At 43.2% G+C, this 18,008-nt stretch overlaps 1 protein-coding gene across 3 annotated transcripts in view; it reads right to left on the minus strand.

The window, feature by feature from the left end:
* The window catches only part of mib1 (MIB E3 ubiquitin protein ligase 1), an 83,503-nt gene that overhangs the window by 13,765 nt on the left and 51,730 nt on the right, over positions 1–18,008 (minus strand). For all 3 annotated transcript variants that reach the window (XM_080461170.1, XM_080461169.1, XM_080461168.1), the window contains one exon: positions 1,937–2,069. In XM_080461170.1, coding sequence (XP_080317296.1) covers positions 1,937–2,069 — 133 coding nt within the window. The remainder of the gene's footprint in view (positions 1–1,936; positions 2,070–18,008) is intronic.

An 18,008-nucleotide genomic window follows, 5' to 3' on the forward strand; every position in this document is an offset into this window, starting at 1 on the left:
CATATCCTAATTAACCCAGATCTTGCTCGATCAGGTGACTCTGCTGTAAACTGCTGTTAAGTCTTTGGGGAGCTAAACCTGCAATCTCGTAAGGGTGGGTATAAAAAGAAAAAAGAAAAAGGGAGCATGAACCTGTGATTGTTGGAGGAGGAGGAGGAGGAGGAGAAGGAGGAGGAGGAGGAGGAGGAGGAGGAGGAGGAGGAGGAGGAGGAGGAGGATGCCCCTCCGGAGGCCGTGTGGACCGTATGGATTCAATAAAATGAAAGTAGCAGTTACAGGAGCTTCAGCTGGTCCACAGCTTGGAGGCTGCGGGGAGTGCAGTGGAAGCTGCTTTTAATGCTGCGCATTCCAGTGCAGTCTGCATCGTAACTGTGCCCGCTTGGGGAAAAAAAAAAAAAGCGTTTTCTGTCTCTGGATGCATAGAAATGCATTTTTTCAGACGGCAATGTTTTGAAAACAATGTCCGTTTACACGGAAACAGTGGGAACACTGAAAACGATGTAGTTTTCATGTTGGGCCAATAGTGGTTGCTGTTGCTTGTTTTTGTAATGAAACCACACGCGTGTCCAGAGAACAATATGCTGTCGCAGCCGCAGCATTCTGGAAAGGTTGCGTTTTCCTGTTTCCACGGCGATGGAAAAGTTACACCTTGGGCAGCCATTTTAAAAATGTTGCTTTTTCAGTGGCTACAAGCAAACTGACAACCTCAAAATAACAAACGTTTTGCGGTTTCAATCTAAAATGTTGTCATGTAAACTGGACCTAAGGACATGGACGTTGTTCTCCTCTCTTAACTCCTAAAACTTTGCATCATGTAGAATCTACAACAAGTCAAATCACGGTAATCCCAATTTTCATCAATTTTAGGTGTTCCATCGACACTAAAGCAGTAAAACCTGCCAGAGCGGGGCGGTAGTGAGAGCAGCATGGTCGTGTCCGCCCAAAGGGAAGTTCTTTTAGATTCGAGCATCGACTGGAGAAAAATGAACTCAACATCCAAAAATGTGCCTCAGGTTGCAGTTTAAGTCTCCATCTTCATCTGTCAGAGTGGCAGTAGGCATTAAATGTTACCAATGATTGCATCTTTGGCATTTCATTTTGTAATGACGATTAGTTAATCTTTACTTGCATAATTTACTCTCTAATTCAGAGGTGTCAAACTCATTTTAGTTCAGGGGCCACATACAGCCTTATTTCATCTTGAGTAGACCGTACTAGTAAAATAGTGCCATAATAACCTTTAAATTTAAACTTAAAAGCTTTTCTTTATTGTTGGTGAATAGTATATGTGATGAAAATGTCTATATTTTCACAAAACCAAACAATAAATACTGAAAATGACCCCAAAATCATCATAAAGCCAATTTTATTGACACTTTCTGGTGCAAAATACAGTGAAATGTCTGTGAAACAAGTTGGGCTCGGAGAGTCAACTGTAATGTACAGATGAATGGATGTCAAAGGCAAAATGTTCTGTTGACAATTATGTGAACCATGGAAAAACACAAATAATATAATCGTGTGCAATACTGTATTAATTTGAAATACTGTAGTTTGGATTTTAAAAAGCTACAAATTAAAAACCTTTAAATAGATTTGATATTAATACAAGCTTCAAAGTAGGAAACACATTAAAGAAAAAAAAAGAACTTTTACTTTATATTTAACATTTTTTAAATGCACTAGTATGTAGAAAAGCTACAACGTCTCTATCGCCCCCTGGTGGCAAATTAAGAAGCTTTTATTATGCTCCTCGTTGTGGTTTAAACGTTCAGATTTGATCCAGAGAAGACCTCAGATTGAAGTTGTTGAATTTTTTGTTTTTTGTCTTTCCAAAAGTGTCTGCAGTGATTGTGTATTGTGGCTGTGAGCCTGAAGCCCTGCAGGGCTGAACACGGACGCTTGTATCGGTGGGTGATTTAAATGTCTGTCCTACCTGGTGCACCAGGAGCTCGGCCACCTCCACGTGGTTGTTGAGTGCAGCCAGGTGCAGCGCGGTGTAGCCGTCGTCCTTCTTCTCGTCCACGATCCAAGGCCTGGGCAGTTTGGACAGCAGCACGCGCATGGCACTGCGAAGGAAGGAGCGAGAGAGTGAGCACACACACTCACAACAACAAAGTATGCAATTGTGATGGGATTGAGTAAATTCACCCATCTGTGACCGGGTAGCTCAGGCGCGCTGCGTTGCTACACACACTTGTTTCTCTTTACAGCAGAGCATATCCCACTTTCCCACATGGCGACAAGAATACTAAATCAACTTAGGGAGGAGTTGCTTTACCAAGCAGAGTGTTATTTACATCAAGCTCTGAGCGACCCCCCCCCCCCTCCAAACCAGCCTTCCCCTGATGATGCGCAAAAGCTCCTATCATTCAGAGGCATAATAGTAATTACACAAGATTTTGCTGCATTAATTCAGGTCTCTTCCTGGGAGAGAAATGGACAAGGTTGGAAAAAGAGGAGGAGGAAGGGGTGTCCATTGTTTAAACAGAGCTCTTAAAGCAGGAGTGGTCTGGTGTGGTGGAAAGAGCCAGTTTTGTGCCACTGAAGGTCATTTGGAGGGTGCGTACTACGCGGCGGCTCCACTGCAAAGGCAAACGTGCAGAAGGAGTCGCGGAGTGAGTGGGCACGGAGAGGGGGGCAGCCGCAAACACACCACACTGGATAGAATACGCACAATTAGTGCCGTCATGCAAGTGAATCCACTGAAATCACAAACCGTTTGGCTCGACATGCTTTCAAAGGAAGAGCTCATTGCATGCTGACATTGACAACCCCCCCCCCAAACAAAACCTGGATAAAGCGAGAAATTGTTTTCTCTTTCAAGTTCTGGAAAATATTAAAATACCTAAAAAATGAACAGGTTTTACAAAATAGCTGGGATGTCACGTTAAAAATTTTTTTTCGACAACTCAAGTGAGCACGCTGCCGAAGTAGCTCATCTTGTCTTATAATATCTGGTGTTTATCTAGTCTGTCCTCATCGCAAAAGAGGGATAAAGTGATGGACGGAAACTTTTGGCAACTACTAAGAAAACAAGCTGCAAAAACACAGCTGGTGTAACATGGTCTCGTTGGTCCAAAAACATTGCATTTAAGGTTTATTGCCCCAAATCCAACTTTTTCTTAATTTGTCTTGATTTCAACCTCGGATCATAGGAGCTGCATTCAGAATCTGCTGTGTCTGTGTGAACTTGAGTGGCTCCGCCCACACATGCCCATCTTGGGAAGAGGAGGAAGTACTTCCTTTCATGGTGCCATGTGCCAGAGCAGAGCTGCCTGGTTGTGGGAGGGTCAAACGGAGGGCCTACCTTGATCAGGATTGGCTAAACCATTGATGACACTATTCACAGTTTGTTTTCTGATTCGCTCATTGGAGCGTACACTTTTTAAAAAATGGAAACAAGCCAGGAAGAGAGTTGACAGACTAAATTCACTTCTGGGGCATCATTGCCAGGTATAGGGACCCATATTACCGTTGGAAAACCATTAGAATATGACCTTTGCACAATATAACCCCTTTAAAACTTTACCAATATGTAAAAATAATTAATAAAAATTTAGGAACAGATAAGGAAAAGAACCCTCAGAATAAGATCTAAATTCAAATGTGACTTGTTAATTTAAACATTTTTTTTTTTGCAAAGCAGCTACACATCTTACTGTGTGATACCCGATTTCACCACAAGATGGTGTGGTGAGTCAATCCAGCTGGTCAAATGATAGCTGTAGAAACGCTAACTAAGCCAAACCTGCACCGACTAGACACCACAGTGGTTCCTCATCACCAGCTAACACACACACACACACACACACACACACACACACACACACACACACACACACACACACACACACACACACACACACACACACACACACACACACACACACACACACACACACACACACACACACACACACACACACACACACACACACACACACACACAAAAGCAGTAGAGAAATATAACACGTTTTTTTGTTCGAAATACAAGCTCTACCCGACTTTAGCCTCCAGGCATGCTTAATTAAACTTCTTACTATCATTATTCAGGTAACATAGAAAACATTAGATTCAAACAAGGAGATGAATTCTAAATTTTGTGAGAGTAAAAGATGAGATGAAGTCATTAAGGGGTGAATTAGAGAGAGAGAGATGTTGAACGCTGTCCCTGAGCTGGTCTTGTATCTCGTCTGTGGCTGGGTACACAATGTACCTTCAATAGGCATGAAAGCAGCAGTGCAGGAGGGAACGCTTGTGACCTTGTTTAACCCTGAATAATCTTTGAACTGCGACAAAAGGAGGCAGATAGTTTTTTTTTCTCTCTTCCCCTACTACTGACTTTGATATGGTCACAGCGTTTACACCCAACAGGAAGGTAACATGAGGGGTCGTGCTGGGGAGGTGGGCTGGGGCACGAGAGGCCACAGCCAAGGCAAGTCAATGGAAAAGACGGAGAGAAGAAGAAGAAAGGAATGCAAAGCAATGTGCCGGCGAGCTCTCAGAGTGAAGATAATGGGGACGGCTGGTACTCTGCAGGGTTTTGTTTTTTTTTCTTCTTCTTGGCTGAACGTACAGCTCGTCTCCCTCCTGCTGGAGTAATGAAAGAGAGCATCATCAGCACAGCCTCTTGAGGAAAGCAGAGAGGGGAGCAGGGGAGGCTCGGGGCAGCAGTCAGCACCTCTGTAACGGACCGAGCGTCTCTGCTGCTGCTGCTGCTGCAGTGATGAACAGCGCAGCACACTGATCCCGGCTCCCTCACCCTCTCTCTCCCCACACACACACACACATACACACAAACATACACCTGCATTGCTTGCAGCCATCTTCAACCACTTAATGCAGAGCAGCGCTGGTTAAAACGTGATCGCGGCCGCGCCCATGCCCGCCTGATCTCACATTCATAATATGTCGCCGCTGTTATCGGGGAGCGATTTGCTTACACGCTGTAGGTTTTACATCCCATCGGGGACCCGCCAGTAATTTCATCTGTGGCTCACTCCGCTGGGTAGGAGTTGGAACTTAAACAAGCAAATTATTGGGGAAAAGACCTTGCCACATCAGATTCTCGCCTGGAGCGGCAACATTAAACTTATTCCCAGTGGTTCGCCGCATCACACTGAGCCTTCCTTTATAGAAACAATACAGGGATGTGCTGAGTTTTTTTTTTTTTTTGCACCACAATCAAGGGCAACTCTTCCACATGAAGCTTTTGTTCGGGAAGTTTTCCCATTGGTGGGATAAGTTACATTTGTGAGAACTGGATTGGTGGAAGTATGGACCATCCACAGCAGCGCTGGCCAATGGGAGGAGCAGGTTGGCGCCTCCTAGTGTCAGTAGCATGCGGCTGAGTGGTGGGCAGGTGCAGGAAGCCCCCCTCCATTATACGTCTAGATTGACAGGCTCCCTGCCATGCTGGGGCGAAATGGGCGGGCATTAATATTAATGCCCCACACTGGCACTGCTGCAATGCAGTTAAGCTATTTGCTGTAATAGCACGTCAAAAAAAAAGGAGAATGAATTAAGAAGAATTCAATAAGTAGTTGGAAAATTGAATTGTATAGGAAGAATGTTGGGCCTTGACGTATGATGAGGAGAGAAGGACAGAGGGAGGGTTAGGTGGCTTGACCTGGGAGCAAACCCTTCATGAGTCAGGTTATCGGCGAAAAGGAGGAGGCAGACTTTGAAACGGTGTAAACGCAGGAGGACGAGATGGAAATGGGTCACACTGCAAGACGTCACAGGAGTATCAACCCCTAGATCAGACGTGTCAAACACGCTTCAATTCAGGGGTCACAAACAACCCAATTTCATTTTGAGAGGGCCGCACTGGTAAAATAATGCCACAATAAGCTTAAAATTTACACTAATTTAAAGACTAACACCAGTTATTTTTTATCAATCTTTGTTGTTTCCATCGACCCCAAAGTAGTAAAACCTGCCACAGCAGGGCGATGGTGAGAGCAGCATGATTGTGTCCGCTCAAAGGGAGTTCTTTTAGATTTGAGCATCGATTGGAGAAAAAAAATGAACTAAACCTCCAGAAATGTGCTTCAGGTTGCAGTTTAAGTTTTCACCTTCATCCGTCAGAGTGGCAGTAGGCATTACATTTTACCAGTGATCGCATCTTTGGCATTTTATTTGTAATGACCATCAAATTAATCTTCACTCTCTAAAGTCAGGGGTGTCAAATACATTTGAATTCAGGTGCCACATGCAGCCCAATTTCATCTCAAAGTGGGCCGGACTGGTAAAATAGTGCCAGAACAAACTTTAACTTTGAAGGTTTCTTTGTTGTGGCGCAGAGTATATGTGACGCAAAAATGTCGATTATTTGGAAAAAACCAAACATTTAAAACTAAAAATAATTACAATCTCTACATAAAGCCAATTTTAATGAAACCTTCTGGTGCAAAATACAGTGAAATGTTCAGAAAACTTCTCCTACAGCCGCTGCATTGAGCATGTTCTTACAGCACTCCTGACAGCGTGGCTTTTAAGCCAGTTTGACAGCAACGAGGTCGCCATCTTCTCATGGCAGCATCACTGATATCTCAGCTCGGGTATCAGTCTTGGCCACTGTTCAAAAATTTGTTGGAAAAAAAAAATCTACGTTTTCATTGACATTTTTTCCAATTTGCCTTGTGGCTTGGCCAGATTGGAGCCACTTGCTGGGTCGTTTTTTGTGCCACAGGCCTTATGTTTAACACCCCTTTCCTAGGGAGAGCCACATCAGGTCTTGTTGATGCTGTGTGATGCCCGTGAGCTCGTAGAGGGATGGAACTGGTGTCAAAAGGGTCAACGGCCCCCACCCCTCCCGACGCCGCCCTCGCCATGGCTGACAGCCATCTGCCGGGTGGTCAGCGGCTGTGAATACGAGCAGTGTCACAGGACGCTTACTTGGTGTTGGACGGGGGAAGGAAGCAGCCGGAGATTAATGGCTGCGCACAGACATATGGTTACGCTGAAGTGGGAGACGTGTGTGGCATACAGTCGTCCGGTAACTAAGGCGTCGGGCGGGGCAAAGGAGGTACCAATTCTGCATCGGGAAGTTTCGTCCAAGAAAGATGCCACCTGCCTCGGGCAAATAAAACACTTTGCAGACGTGATAATGGAAAAGGATCCGTCTTGCAAATGTTTCAGCCCGACATGATCCTTCACCAAAACACCGTCGAGAGATAATGAAGGGATGAATGATCTTTGACTCATTTTCTAGGCTTCTTACTGCCCCTTCAATTTCTTCTCTGAGAGAAAAAGATAAACATTGACACCCACCTCCACTAAAGGTGAACACTTAAGGGTAATTGCCATTTAAAAAAAAACGAAAGAATAAAGTTTGTGATCGTTTATCTAAGATAAGATTTACTGGACTGAACCGGAGCTAAGATCAAACTACAAGCTGCCTCATATAGGAGATAATAAGTACAGTTTTTTGCAATGAAAATCACCCTTGAAATGTTGTTCAATGTCAACGCAATAAAGTGAAAGCAATATAATAAATCAAATAAATTGATCTAAATATAACTTGTTAATTAATTCAAAATGCCAAAATGTTTATAGTTTCAAATCACTACTTAATTATGATCATTTTAACCTTGATAGAAATTCATGACCTTGGACAAGAGTCCCAAAAACCTAAATTAAAGTTATTAACTGTATTAGTAGTTCATAAAAATTATTTCATCTGGATTATTTTTCTTTTCTTTTACAAAAAAAGGAAACAATAACAGACGCGGGGTCCCAACGGAGCTGTTAACCAGTCATTGGGATGATAAATGATCCGTCTCCATAACAACTGAGCAAAACTGTAATCCCCAGTGTTGACCTTATTATCGAGCCACAGTAATGTTGTCTCAAATGTTTTGTACTTGCTTAACCTGATCTCACTGCACTGTGAAGTTTGTCTTTATACACATTACTAAGTACCAGTAGGGTTTTGTTTTATTTTTTTTGTTCCACCCTGGCCTCTGATGTCGGCTCCTTCTTGGAACGGCCGTTCCAGATGAGACGCCTTCAGACGATACACGAGGTGTCAGCTCATTGGGGAAGGCCGGATCGATACCTTCAGGTCCTTTTGAAATAGTGGGACCCTGTTCCCAACAAATCAGTCACAAATGCAACACGCTCCCACCAAATGAGCACCCTCTCATCCTGCACCTCCTCCCCAACCTCCCCCTTTCAGTCAGAGCAGGGGAGCGCTCTTCATCATATGTGAGAGGTTTGGAAGCCACCGAGTCTCTAATTCACTCGCAGCTGGGTGGAGTCGTAAACCTGTTTCTCTGATGATAAAACATGCTGCTTTGAATAGGAGAGCTTGGCCGCCGTTTCCCTTACTTTGTCTGAAACTCTCCCAGGGTGTGAAAAAGACAAACAACACTATTGAAGATTCAGGGCCACTAATGTAATTCCATTTTTGTACATTGGGTGACAGTAGTGAGTTGATTTTCTCAGAGGTTCGTCAATCTATTTACTGTTGACGTTTTACGTTTCATTCCTCAACAGTGTTGGGACTTGCCTTGTGTTCTCATTTTGTAGCTGCCTTACTCCACCATCTTGTGGTGCAAAGTGGTATTACAACCAGACGTGATGTCATGGTTAGCCTAACTCAATATCAATCGATTTCCGGAGCACAGAACTGATGACCTTGAAACAATGTTTTTCTTGTCATAGATCATTTTTAAATTGAAAATTCAAGCAATTGCAGATTCAATATTGAGAACAATATTTCAGTAACGGCCCTTTCGTACGCGGGGATGTTGTTGAGCCTTGGTTTAGTTTGATCACACGTCTACCATCGTTAGCGTCTGCTGATGCTGCTTTTTTACTTTGGCCAACTCTGTGAACTTCATGACTGAAAGTTTGTCTGTTTAACCTACAAAATGATAATAGCGCAGCTTATAAAGCCATGTACAGAGATTTGCTATGCATATAACAACTATAGCTTAGGTTGTACTTGCATGTTTCTTGCAGTTTCATTTTATGTAGAAGGTTTAGATAAATTGCTTTAGGTTGTTTTGGTCATTTTAGCTCTTTCAGGGGTCTGTTGCTCTTTTTTCATTTCTAGTAAGTTAAGCGGTTCTCTTGTTTCTCTTTGTACCAATTTTAGCCCTTGACAGCAGTTTTGCCTTCGTTTACCTTTCTGACTGCTTTTTCTTTTCCATTGGTTATTGATATTAACATAGTTTTTAGTCATTCAAGCAGTTTTTACAGCCCTTTTTATCTGGTTACGCTGTTCCAACTTTCTATAGCATTTCTATTATAGTTGTTTCAGAGCTTTCAACATAACCTTTTTGGTTATTTCTCTCCACTTATTGAACATACACATGAACCAGCTCCATCTCCATTTCTCTCAAATAATTTGATCTGCAAATTCAATCAAAAGCTTCATGGAACCAGGGAGAGAAGGCTAAAGAGTCAACTTCTGGATGAATAGTAGACTATACCTTCAGTCTTTTATGGTGCTTGGTGAAACTGTAAAATGCCCAATATATGTCTCTGAAGTAATACCACAACATTTGTAATTCTATCATTTTTGGTTATTCTTGAAAGCTTTCTAAGAAAATAAAGTGCACATTGCAGCTTTAACAGTCAGGTCCACCTCTGTCACATTACAAGTAGTCTGGAATCTACATGCAAATACTACTTCATCTGGGCCATCAGCTCTCTCCTAGATGCAATTAGCCACAAGTTCACTTTGCCTGGACCGTCCCAGGGGTATTAGCAATCCTGCTGTGGACGGAGTAAATACACACAGGTAGTGTCCAGGCCGGCAGTGCAGCACAGAGTTGAGGACAAGATCCTAACTGGCTGCGCTCGATAAAAAAAGCTTTCATTACCATTCCGTGAAGAGAATAATTTCCTCTTACAATGTGACCTTCCCTTGGCTGCCAGTACCTGAGGCCCCTGAGTGAGCATGCTTTTATTATGGACTATTTGCATAAACCAGGAAGGGGGGGTGGGGGTGGGGGGGTGGGGGCACATGTTTTGGTTATCACTATAGAATTGCTGCGGTCTTGAAGGTTGTCTCTGAGTCACCGGACGCATTCTCAAACAACTTGGGTGCAGTTCTCTGTCCATTTGGGGAGTAGGCGGGGCACATAAAGGCCTCGCTTTAATTAGACCTAAATCACCTGGTGGCATGGGGTGTCCTGATTCATAGCAATTTATGAAGAAGGCGGCAGTGAGACAGTCGGAGAGGCCCAATGGCGCGTTAATATCCCATTGGTTCGAGATGACCCAATTATTTTCCCATGCTGCTCTTCCTTTGCACTTTATTCTGCTCAGCACCTTGAAAAAGCCTCATTCTCATTTCAGCAGCAGCCATAAGAGTCATAATATACATCCTTTTACTCAAAAAGTGAACAATGACAGAAAAGAAGAGACAAGGACATGCAGATTATAAGAGAATGAAAAGGCGCTTAAATCATGGTGATGCTTATGGAGGCATTGCTCAGCAGCATCATTAGCTATAAAACAACAATGTAATTACTGAACGCTGCTTTTCACACACTTGGATGGGCAGATAGGTCCAACGCTAGTTTCTACTCTGTTACTAATGCAACTCTGGGGACAGCTCAGCAAAAATTGAAACATTTCGGTTAAATAAGTCTGCTGCATCCAAAATGACTTTGAGGTATTTGCCCTCCGAGTGACTCCAGGATGCAATCAACAATAGAACAACAATCAAAAAAGTGTGAAAATAACTGGAGGAACTGTGAAGCCATTATCTGAAGGATGTCTGTATGTTTTGGCAGCTTTTTTGACTTAAGTCGACAGACTTCGATCAGATCGTACGAGGTGCAGTGACTCCCTTCAGAAAGTCCTTGATCAATGCAGATGACCATAAGCTGAGGGTGAGAATCTAAGAAACATTGCAACTTGAAGTCTACAGGAACGGGGAGTGGCGTGGGGGTTAGCTCGACTGGCACCACAGTGAGGAGGACATGGATTTGGACCGAGTCCGATGTTTCTGGACTGGAAGGAATCTGCATGTTCTCCACGTGGGTTTTCTTGTTGACTTTCCTCGGGGTATCCCAATTTCCTCCGCGAGTCGAAAAATCATGCATGTGAGGTTGATTGATGACCCTAAATCTCATACGTGTGAGTGTGCGATGGACTGAAGACCTGTGCAGGGTTAACCCTGACTTTGCGTGACTTTCACTAGGCTAGGTTCGGTTCCAGTGAGGCTCAACTAAATCAAATCCCAAAATATTAAGGATTCTCTTTATGGAAGTTGCAAACACAGCTTTTGTCAATGCTTGAAACGTCCTTCAGTTGTGTCATTTCTGTCACTATCAACCAGGTTTGGGGACTTTTTGATCACACAACACCAGTGCGATGTTCCTTTCAGACTCATATTCAGAAACTTAACATTTAATAGTTATTTTAACATGTGTTATTTGGGGTTTGATCACATATCAACAGTAATTAAAGCGAATGTGGCTGAAGTAAGAATGTAATGGGAGAAATTTGACATTTAACTGTTGGTCGTTGATGCATAACCGATCTTCAACTATGCGTGTAAAGAGAAATCAGGGGGAAAAAAAGCGAGAGAACCCCCAAACCACTTGTTTATGGATATGAGGGGGAGTTCTGCTGGAAGAATGTAATTGGATTTGGTTTATCACTTGAGTGAAAATATTGAGTGTTGGGCGAGAGCGTGGATCTATAAAAGATAAGAGTCTGGAATTGCCCCACAAATAACTGAATTCTGAGAAACCATTTGAATAGCGAAAAGAATATGAAGATATTTCTGTTCTTTGTTTATGTAATTTAACTAATGATCCTTTGCATAAAAAGGATAAAGTGGGCTTAAATTATTAATGGGGGTTTGTAAATGGAACTGGAGCATGGCGGGAGTCGGGCCGCAGAGTGAAGAGGTGTGTGTGGGTGAGACTACAGGCTAATGGTGTCTCCAACGCTTCGTTTCTCTGATGGAAACCTGGCTTTGCTGTGTAGAATCACACACTCGTGTCATTATACCGCTTGCGATGGGTCCTGTTTAACGCAAATAAGCCAGTATCACTGAAACCCCACAGAAAGTTAAAAAAAAAAACTTTTTCTAAGTACTAGATTTTTACCCAAGGAGAGCAAAACTTGCTCAATTTCCCACTTGGTTAGAGCTCCCTCGTGGTTTGCAGCTTGATAGGTCATCAGGAGTCTGTGCCGAGCCACAGCGTCCTTGTTACATGAATCATATTCAGCTTTTCTACTCGCAAACGCGGCATCCCGACAGCATCTAAATGGCTTCTTATCTGCGAAGCCAGAAGTTTAATTTCTGACTGACAATGACTCCTTTAATTGTGACTGACATTCTCGACATTTCGTGATTACGAAGTTCCCTTCACAGGCACTCAGGAACAAAACTGGACTCGCCCCTTAGTTGGTGAAATTGACTGCAAATGTTTCCACACACAGAGGAATGAAGGGATGATTGGAACAAGAGGCAGAGCGCCGCGGAACGTGGCCGCTCTGAAGGTCCTTCGATCGACAGCCACTCAGCTGCCTGCCACCGTCTCCGAGCGGGGGAGAGAGGGTCTGAGGGGCGCCCGTGATCTACAGCCTCACGACAAATCCGCCACTTTAAATCACTCCTCAGCGGCTGGCCCACCTCCCACAAACGCATCCCCCTCACATTCCCTTTGAAACTCATCTCTGTGTGCTTGCTAACCTGTGAGGCAAAGTGATGAAAAATCGTCACCACGACACAAAAAACAATATTCATATCGTCAAGTGAAATGCCGACGCATACGACGCTGTGCTTTTGAATGGAGAGCCAAGTGGCATCGCACCATTGTGCAGCAATGTGAATTGCAACATAACATTTAGGAGTGCAGTATGTCTGACATCAAATCTCTGCAGAGTACAAAGTGAATGACGTATCACAGTTGTGGAGAACATAAATGGACATTTCATTGTTGCGGGGCGCTACCAGTAATCTTCTATTGCAGCTCAGAGCGTAAATCACATTGTGCAGGATTATGTGAACGGCAATGTGGTGCTGCACAGATTGGAGGAAGGAACATTTGACATAATTGTGTTTGCACCATTCACACTAAAGTGAAGCACCAAACAATACAATGGTCGGACGTTAATGACACACATTTGTGGGGGATGATAGAAATGGTATCACATCATTGTAGTGTAACAACAGCATCATACGACTGCAGGGCACCTCATCACATCACCGTGCAGAGTGACGCAAAGTGACACGGCACCATTAAGGCTAATTTAGAGTAGCTACGCACGACTTCCGCGACGCCCGACCCACACCTCCAAAAACTTTCCAACTACGCGTCGAAGCGGCAGAACGTTCTACTATGTCATAATGCATGTGAAGAAAGATGATGCAGTGTTCATCACACCAACAATCCTGTTAATGTTTATCAAGAACGTAAGTAGTTTTAATCATGGGTACTCGAAAGCGAAACGTCTCCTCTTACATCTAAATCTATATTGGTTATGGGCACTTTCTAATAAAAAGTAAAATATATTCTTATTCTTTTCCATTGTTATCAAAGCTACCCCCTATGTTTTATATGCGATGTAACTTCAACCTCACTTCAGCAAGGTTTCATATAAAGGGCTCCTTATAAGAAAAAGGATTCTCTCTCAAAATAATTGGCAGAGGAGCTTGAAAGAGGCAAAAACAAGGCGCCATATTGCAGCCAATGAGCTTGACTTCTCTGGCGGTTACAGTACTCAGCACATTTGTAGAGAAAGAGGCTTTGGCTGAAAAGAGCAGGGTGGTAATTACAATCTTTTGTTTGGGGTGGAAAATAATGGGGATCAAAAGGAGCTTGTATCAGCCACTGCCTCCCTGAAGTACCGAGACAACAGGCCATATGCCCCGGAGCCACACGGAAGGTGTTTACCAGCCGACTTGTTAATGGCGAGACAACTGAGCCTTTGTGGATGTACTGTACATCACACACAGGCCTTTCAACAGGTTCTCCACGGGGCCAGGTACAGAGACGCTGCAGTGAAGGTTTTCCAACATAACTTTTCACCCACATCCAATCCAAGTCATGTAAATATATTTTGTTTCAACAAAAAGGCTCATCTCTCCTTGTTCGCCATCCACAAAGCAACTGTGCCATAAAGACACCAACAAACACACATCTTTATCCTCCCTGACCTGTCAGAGTGCATTTACATGGGAGCCACTGACTTCAGTGTCCGCACAGGTTACCAAGGTAACACGGCCTGCATTATTCAACAGCGGAGCTCGGTTTAGATCTGAACACTGGCCTGGATGTGTCCCTCGGAGTACACTGGGCTTTACTAATACCAATTCCACTCACCAAAGATGCATACGACCGCACACAGACCGTGGAGGTAAAAGAAGAAACTGTTTGAGCAAGGCTCCCGGTTGTGCTTCACTCGACTGGTGTTTTTCCAACGAGAACGCACGACCACCACAAGGTTCACCGTGTGACCACGCATAGCCTCATTTTGTTGTCTTGATAGGAAAGAAACTTAGATTTTTCATTGTCTAGAACAGAAATATTGGTAAAGATCAAAGTCACTAGTAGGTGCAGTTTCGGTAATAACAACCACACACACATGCGCTAAGAGGACAATACGCTATAAACATTAACAACGGCGAGGAAGCGGACATTCACTTTGGTCGGTGCGTTTTTCAGTGGCTCCGAGCACCACTGTCGTGGAAACAGACGCCCAAAACAAAAGGAAGGTTTTCCATTTTCCATTTTCTGCAAAGCCTAAATAAATAAAACAGGACGTCAACTGGACGCAACTAAATTCAACTTTCACAATAAAAAACAAAACAAAAACAAAAACTAAACCTTTTGTACTGTTTTATTAAATATAGGTAACTTTAACAAGAGGGACTAGGCCTTGTATACATTTGAAGGTGGTATGAAAATAAGAATTTTCATCAGAAACAAGATGTTTTGATTTGAAATGTGGAGTTTCATTTTGACTAAGTTTGGCCATTAATTCTGCAATCTTGACCACTTGCAGTACAAGATCAAAATACAAGGACAATGTTGGATTAGAATAGAAAATATTACATTAATTCCAGGGGGAAATTTGTTATATTGACCAATGACCTTAAAGCACAATTGATGCCAGTGCAAAATCCAACTACATGCACAATGAGCTCAAATTAAATCCTACAACTAAGCCCAGTTTAAAGCTACACAATGCAGAGAAAACAAAAGTTTCCTTTTTTTTCTTTAGAGGATGTTAACTTGCAATTAGAGCTTACATTAAAAAATAAAAAATAAAAAAAAAAGAATATAACTACATTCAGTTTCATCATTTGTAAAACATGATCAAACAATAAGCACCACAACTCAAATAAATCTAGAACTTAACCTTGTAGAACCATGGGCATGTTTTGGGGGAAAAGCCCTTCATTTTGAGAAAGTGAAACAGGAAGTTCAGGCATCAATTCGGTAAGAACTGGTTAGTGGATGTTTCTTGGACGAAGTCGCCATTAATCCACTAAAAGTTATAAGTTGTATTAAATTAAAACAACTACACTCCAGACTTTGTCCTCACAGAACTGAAAACGCATTTTAGTGCCGCAACTGTTCAGTCATGTCAGACAAATGCAGCAAACCTTCTATTATCACATAAAAACACACGCCAAGGTGATGTCGATGATGTCTGAGTATCAGCCGACGCGCAAATAAATGCTATTATTTATTCCAATACATCAGGCGCGTAGATAAACTACAGTAGTTTTTAAATCGGGGGGGAGACGACATTAAAGATGCCTGACAGCTGTGCTGTGGACGTTCATCACCTTGCGCTGTCATATTTATTACCTGCATTGCTGAGGCACTTAAAGTCCTACAGATAAATCCTGCTCTTTCTAGGTTTGGCAAGTAGGTAAAAAACACCATCAGTGATTACAGCGGTCTCACACAATGCAAGCTTTTTTCCCCTCTTTGGATGCTATAGTCACTTTCCCAAAAGCTCTTTATGTCCTTGAGTCCCTTCGTTTAGGGCTGCACACCCCCCACCTTCCTCCCCTTCCCCCCCCCCCCCCCCCCCCCCCCCCTCTCTCTCCATCAATCCCTCATTTCTTCTTCCCCCTCCATCTCTCCACCTCTCCCCTCCCTCTCCCAGCAACATAGCAGCCAGGACTGGATGTTTCAGCGTGCCACGGGACAGGCGGAGCATTACGGTGCGGCCGAGCTTATCTATTGGCCGGGAGCCACGGCTGGGAGGGAGCGTGGGCGTCCTGATTGGCCGCGGGGGGATTGGGGGCTTGTATGAGCTTGTCCTCTGGCTGATCCGCTGGACTGAGGGGAGGTGGACGCTGGGAGGGCCTCCGCGCTCAAATCGGACGCTTTAACAAACCCGCCGGCGGAATGGCGAACGGCGCTCCGCTGTGTTTTAAGAAGGAATAACGAGGAAGAAGAAGTGAAGGGCGGCAGGATGAATCAGCCCAGAACACACAGCAGGAGCTGCGATGATTGTGTGCCTCTAATTGCGTATGCCAGAGAATACTTTGAAATATCTCTGTGATCACTTATCTTTTAATAAATTACAGATGAGCTGCGCTTTTTCTCAAGATTATCAGCATCACTACCCTGCCACCCCCTCCCCCACACCCCCCACACATAATATCACTCTGTGAAAATGGTGAGATCAAACACAAGCCGAAATACTCCTTCTCTCCAACTTTACTCCCAATATTTCACTCCGAGAAGTAAGAAGGAACTTGTGTATTATACCCAACACTTTCCCTGCTGACAGCACCATAAATCAGTCTGGTTAACTCAAAAATATTTGCTGTCCAGAATGATAAACTATCCAATCACTAAAGGTTTAAATGATTAAGCAATGCCAGTTAGAAGCAGTAGGGGGCAGTTTTGAGGTGCTGAAGCCGTCTCAGCTTGACGTTAGCTAGTAGATATTTTTATGAGTTTTAAAAGTGTGAGATGGGAGCAGAAGAGAGCTTTAAGGGAATGCTATAGCAAGGAATCGGGGCTGTAATTTAAAAAAGAAAAAGTACATTTGAAGTCAATGGTGAGTAAAAGCCTTTATCATTTCAACAATACGGATACAGAACTTTTAGAAAACACTCCAATTCTGTCTGTTGCTCTGAATACGGGGAAATTGCCACTTTTCTGAAATGCTGCTACTGCGCATGTGCACAAGGGCCGTACTAAATAGTTCTTCTGCACATGCTCAGTAGATGGACAATCACAACCACGGCAGCCTCCAGAGTGTCATGACTCCCAGTGCATATTCTCCTGGGACTTGGTAGTTTTAGAGTTGAGAGTCACCAGGAATAGAAATACAACTGAGTCGTCTGTCCATACGAATGCACTCCCATCATTAATGTTTATAGTGTATGTCGTTTCATTACAAACAAAACAACCAACAGCATCAGCTCGTGCATGGGCTTTCAGCTAAGCGGCTTGTGCAAACCTATAAACGAGTTTTGTTTTTGTTTTCTTTATAATATGGTAGAAAAACACAATAACCATTCACCGTTTGAGCTGTTAACGTTGTCAGTATCCCTCCACAATGTCAATGACATTTTCTAAGTTAAATGCAATTTCAATGTGCCTTTTTTTCTTTTGCTTTCTTTTTTTAAGTGCGTCTGCAATTTTCACTAACAGTATTTCAGAGGTGGTAAGGTTCTTTCTTTTTTCTGAATTCTGGATCTAGGTGATCTTGGAATAGTGAAGCGTAATACGAGTCGATCGTTGGCATAATCTAGTGCAGTTGGGCTCCATCTTATCTGGGTTTCTCAGAAAAGTCACAAGCTTCCACCAAAAAGAATAAAAACCTCTTTGATTTCATCCAGGGCACGCACATGCTCCTATAGTTCAAAAAAATCAGGTTTCCATCAGGGAAAGATATTTAGATGTGACAAATTGTAAAGGAGCTTCAGGTCCTGTATGAGACAGAGGAAGTCCCATTTTCTCTTCATCTTTAAAAGAGAAAAATACTCAAAATCTGCTTTGGTTTTGATCCTCGAGGAGCACAGCTGTGATGTTGAATGCGTCCTATATAAA

Source organism: Lipophrys pholis (genome assembly GCF_963383615.2).
Source record: "Lipophrys pholis genome assembly, chromosome: 1".
Taxonomy (NCBI): domain Eukaryota; kingdom Metazoa; phylum Chordata; class Actinopteri; order Blenniiformes; family Blenniidae; genus Lipophrys; species Lipophrys pholis.